Source organism: Camponotus floridanus, unplaced genomic scaffold, assembly GCF_003227725.1.
Source record: "Camponotus floridanus strain SB8 unplaced genomic scaffold, Cflo_v7.5 scaffold36, whole genome shotgun sequence".
In the NCBI taxonomy this organism is placed as follows: Eukaryota; Metazoa; Arthropoda; class Insecta; order Hymenoptera; family Formicidae; genus Camponotus; species Camponotus floridanus.
The window spans coordinates 1,567,108-1,572,339 of NW_020229503.1; the positions used below are offsets into that span (position 1 = coordinate 1,567,108).

Consider the following 5,232-nt stretch of genomic DNA (forward strand, 5'->3'; position numbering starts at 1 on the left):
GACTGCGAATAAACACGCAGTAAATAGTTCCACGTGCTACTCCGAGTTGCGCGCTCATAAACGTTACGGTAGTGTTTATTTTGTTTTCTATAAAAATGAGTGAGAAAATATATAAAAAAGGGACGAGAGGGTCCTCTACTCGTGCTAGTCGGAGCAGAATCGCCAATAGGAAGCCGCCCAACCGTCACAGCTTCGAAGGCGACACTGAAGATGTTTGTAGGCTAGCAAAAAAAATGAAATTTTCGACAGCAGAAAATGATACTGAAGTGGATGCTGCATTTGGCTATCGAATCATCAATTTTCTTGCTGTTTTTAGCACGTTGTCGCAAATTCTAGCATGTAAAAAATGCGGAGGTAGTGTGACTTTTTTGGAGTCGTGTAAACGTGGCCTTGGATTCAAGCTTGTTATTGTGTGTGAAAAGTGCGGGAATACAACTATTGACAGTAGCCCCTTAATTAATGGTCATGCTTACGATGTAAATAGACGGCTCACTTTGGCTATGAGACTTATTGGTATCGGAATTCGAGGAATAAGTAAATTTTACGCCTTTATGTGCCTCCCAAAACCGGTCTTTCAAAAGTCGTATGATGAAATCGTGCAAAGTATAGCTGTAGCAACGGACGCTGTAAAATCAAAAGTCTTACGGAAAGCTGCCGAGGAGGAAAAGAAAATTTCTGTTGAAAAAAGTCAGCTTGAGGGACTAACAGTGTCGGGAGACGGCTCGTGGAGAAAGCGCGGCTTCTCTTCTCTCTATGGCTTCGCAAGTTTGATTGGTTGGTTTTCAGGAAAAGTTATAGATATTTGTGTGAAATCAAAGTACTGCAAAGAGTGTGAATATTGGCAGAAAAAGGAGGGCACCGCCGAGTATGATGAATGGTACGAGTTACACGAACCAAACTGTAATGCAAATCATAGCGGAAGTGCAGGGAAAATGGAGCCTGACGCAGTCGTGCAAATGTTTTCGCGTTCCGAGTCCACGTATAACGTTCGATACGCCTATTACATCGAAGATGGTGACAGCAAAACATTCAAAAGTATTCAAGATACCAAGCCGTATGGTAATTTTGCTGTTACCAAGAAAGAATGTATTGGACATGTACAAAAAAGGCTTGGAACGAGACTGCGTAATTTAAAAAAAGAAGTTAAAAATCTTGGAGGTCGAGGCAAGTTGACTGGTAAATTGATCGATGAATTAAGTGTGTATTATGGTCTCGCTATACGTCGAAATACAGATTCAGTGGAGAACATGCGCAACGAGATCTATGCTACGTTATACCATAAAATATCTTCAGATGAAAAGCCTCAACACGACAAGTGTCCAGTAGGAGAAGATTTTTGGTGTTCTTGGCAAAGAGCGAAAGCCTCGCATACTCTCGCTGTATATACTCATAAACCGGCCATGCCAATGCAAGTTTTCGATGCCGTTCAGAAAATTTATGAAGATTTGACAAGAGACGATCTTCTTTCCCGTTGCTTAGGAGGTTTCACTCAAAATGCTAATGAAAGCCTCAATGCCCTCGTTTGGACTATTGCGCCAAAAGTAATTTCCAGCGATAAAGCAGTAGTTGATATCGCCACTGATATTGCTGTCATAACATACAACGATGGTTTTCGAGGACTTTTAGATGTCATGAGCACACTTCAGCTGAGGATCAGTTCTGAATTATACAATTTTATCATGGAAACTGATGAACGTCGAGTAAAAACCGCAAACCGCTCAGCATCAAAACATCGAAAAAGCGCTCGGAAGGACCTTACATCGCTCAGAAAAGAAGCAGAAGAGCAAAATGAATGCTTGGAAGGACAGTTATATGGTGCTGGGATAGCAGAGTAAAGGTAAAAAAATTGCCAAGCCGATATTTTAAATATTTCATATAGTAAATACGTTTTGAAACTTTAAATGCGTTTTTCTCAAAACTACATTTTTCAAAACTGCGTACACTGTAACTCGCTCAATTTTTGTCGAATTCACTTGAAATTTTAACTGTAACTTCTTAGATAAATTATCTAAGGAAGTACACACGCTTTTTAAGATTGATAAATAATTAAAATTGTTATTAACAATTTAGTCGATTTTTAGCGAAAAAATGAAAAAAAAGTTCAAACTGACGCCAATTTGCGAATTTTTGATAAAAATGTATAATCGTGGGTACTTCCCTAGCAAAACTAATGTAGATTAACGACAAATTTTTTTTTTGCTCTAGGTGCTGTTCGGAGAATGTTATGATGTACGCAGATTCGCTCCTCGGAAAAAACACATGTTCCGTTTACCACTTGCCATTTTGTATCAAAAGTTATAATAAAAAATTTTTTTATATACCTCAAAACATGTATAATAAAGCCTCAAAATTTCATTTTGATCCATTGAATAGTTTCCAAGAAAAAAATTCCCAAAAAAACGTTCATTTTTCAGTGCGCCTGGATAGTATAACCCTTAACTCTCTCTGCTTCGATTGAAGGCGTAATAACAATTGAAGGGATGAAGATAAGAGCTTTATAATCTATGGAGTAAACAGCCGGGTAGTCGAATTTCGTGATATAGTATTTTAGACGAAGGAGAGAGCTGAAGGTTTTGAACAGAAGAAATTTTTCGGAAGGATTAGTCTTTCGAGATCTGCGTGAATATCAGAGAAGTGCGAAAAGTTTGTCTATAAGTGGATGGGAGTCCAAAGCAAAAATTTTTAGAATATATTTAGAGGTAAGAAGTTCAAATCTAAATCTCAGGGGGCCTTCCCCGGTTTCCGCGAGAACAACATTCGTAGGAGTAGTTTTGCGTAGACCTAAGCAGGTGCGGAGAGCTCGTAGTTGGATATTCTCAAGGTGGCGCATGGAAGAGTGGTTATTAAAAGGAAAGGTGAGACAGCCATACTCCAGAGCCTCTTATTAAGGCTCTGTAGATATTCAAGAGAGAAGAGGGCGCTCCTCCCCACCAAGTGCCCCTCAACATATTGAGAATATTAAGAAACTTTGAGCAGCGGGTGGACAGAGTGCGAATGTAGCTATTACCAGCAAGACGGTAATCAAGAGAGATTCCGAGGAATTTACAAGAGTCGGTTGAATGGACAGTGGAGTTTGCGAGGTTAATAGAAAAAGCAAAAGAGTTTATATGCTTCTTGGTGAAGATCATTAAAGAGGTTTTCGAAGGAGAAACAGTAAGGCCTTTGGATGCAAGATATTTGGCGGCTTTGTTTGCCGAAAGTTCTAACTCCGCGAGCGCTTTATCGATGTGACGAGAGCTGACAAAAATGGCGATGTCGTCCGCGAACTGGATTATTTCACAGTCCTCCCCTATGAATTTATTTAATTTCGATATGTATATGTTGAAAAGGAGGGGGCTAAGTATGGAGCCTTGAGGGACTCCTTTGTAAGTATAACGTACATCAGAGATAACGTTAATTACGAACTGAAGCTTACGTGCATGGATGAGTGAGTAGATGAACTGACACAGAATGGGAGGCAAGCCTAAATCGACGAGGTCTGAGATAAGGATGGAGGGAATGACGTCAAAAGCGTTAGAAAGATCTAGAAAAAGGCAAGCAGTGGAGGTGCCTCGAGTGAAGCTTGTGTGAATTTCCGTGGTGAGGATAGACAGGTTGTCCTGGCATGACCGAAACTTGCGGAAGCCAAATTGTGTGGAGGGGAGTTTTTCGTATCTTTCCATCCACCAATCTATTCTAAGGAGAATGAGCTTTTCGAGAATTTTGAGGCAGCAAGAGGGAGTGAAATAGGACGGATATTTACCTGGAGTTGTTTTGGGAATGAGGTAGACCAGCGAGTGGCTCCACGACTCAGGGAACTCTCCGGAAAAGAAAAGGTCATTAAAAATTGACAGCAAAAGAGAAAAATATACGATGGGAAGGTTAGAGAGAGTGAAATAGTTTATTTGATCAAATCCAGGAGAGGACTTCTTGTTCTTAAGGGAGAAAATTACGTGTTGAAGCTCTTCAGGTTGAAAGGGATTGTCGAAAATGTGGCAGGAGTGGGGACGAGTTAGTAGAAAGCAGGTGGTTTGGGGAGTTTGTGAATACATGGGGGGGGGGGGGGGGAATAGAATTGATTAAGAATTGCGGGCGGCATGTCGCTACTGAGAGGAGGAAGAGATGAAGTTGAGCTGAGAAATCTATTTTTGAATCTTTTTACAATACGCCACAAGGCGGAAATACTGGCGGAGGAAGTGATAGACTCACAAAAAGATTTCCAGCCCGTGCGTTTAGCGTGCCGAAGGATTTTTTTGGTAAGTGCTTTCTGCTTCTTCAGATTGAGGTAGTTGAGGCTGGAAGGATATCTGCGGAACGCATTGAGTGCTTGTTTCCTAAGCCCGACGGCTTCAGAGCATTGCTCGTTCCACCAGGGAGCAGGAGGGCGAGTGAGTTGAGAAGGTTTAGCTCTGTTGTTTGATTTAGCTTTTCCACGACTTAGAGAGGGAGAGTCGTTAGTAGGAGGTTTGTGTGCAGAGAGTAAGGTGATAATAGTGTCTCTGAGAAAGTTACAGAAGATATCGTATTTTTCTGTTGGAGAGGAAGCTGAGTTAACGCGGTTGGAAAGAGAGGAGAAAGTGAGCGAGAAAGTAGTGAAGAGGAGTGATTTCCTATTGATCTTGGAGGTCTAAAGTTTGTGAGAGAAGAAGGATCGAGATTGCACAAGTTGATTCACAGTGATTAAAGATGGGATGTGATCGCTGCCTAGTGAGTCGTCAAAGGAGCTCCAGGTACAATAGGGAGTCAAGTCAGAAGAGACGAAAGTAAGATCAATAACTGAAGAATAAGATGGGTGGAATAAGAGATGTATGTGGGGGTTCTGTCATTGATAGAAGAGAGGAAAAAGTCATGGGAAGTGTCAAATAAGGAGACACCTGTAGAATCAGAGCGATTGCAGCCCCAAGAGGTGTGATGTGCATTAAAGTCTCCTGTAATGATAATCTGTCCAGAGGTTGGAATTGAGTTGAAGAGGTCTTCCCAGGCAAAGGCGGAAGAACTGGATGGATGTCTATAAATGGAGACAATAAAGATGTCAGTGTGAAGAGAAGAGATTTTGGCTGCGACCACCTCGAGGATCCCGTCCGGGGAAAAAATAGAATCAAGTTTTGTGAAAGGAATAGATTTGTTGATTGCCAGCAGGACACCACCAGATTTGTTGGAAGGACCATCCTTCCGTAGTATATGGAAATTATTTAGAAAGAATTCCTTATCTGGGGAGAGCCATGTTTCAAATAACACGAAAATGTCAAATTG

The 5,232-nt window shown here is 41.2% G+C and overlaps 1 protein-coding gene across 1 annotated transcript; it reads left to right on the forward strand.

The window, feature by feature from the left end:
* On the forward strand, positions 1-2,274 carry LOC112638745. Its single transcript, XM_025410949.1, has 2 exons — positions 1-1,837; positions 2,206-2,274. The coding sequence occupies exon 1, from the start codon at positions 96-98 to the stop codon at positions 1,833-1,835; it is 1,740 nt and encodes a 579-aa protein (XP_025266734.1). The 5' UTR covers positions 1-95; the 3' UTR covers positions 1,836-1,837; positions 2,206-2,274.
* Positions 2,275-5,232: the final 2,958 nt, after the last annotated feature.

What these genes read in the sequence shown, in the direction of transcription:
- LOC112638745 (XM_025410949.1), top strand. Translation starts at nt 96, where the DNA reads ATGAGTGAGAAAATATATAAAAAAGGGACGAGAGGGTCCTCTACTCGT.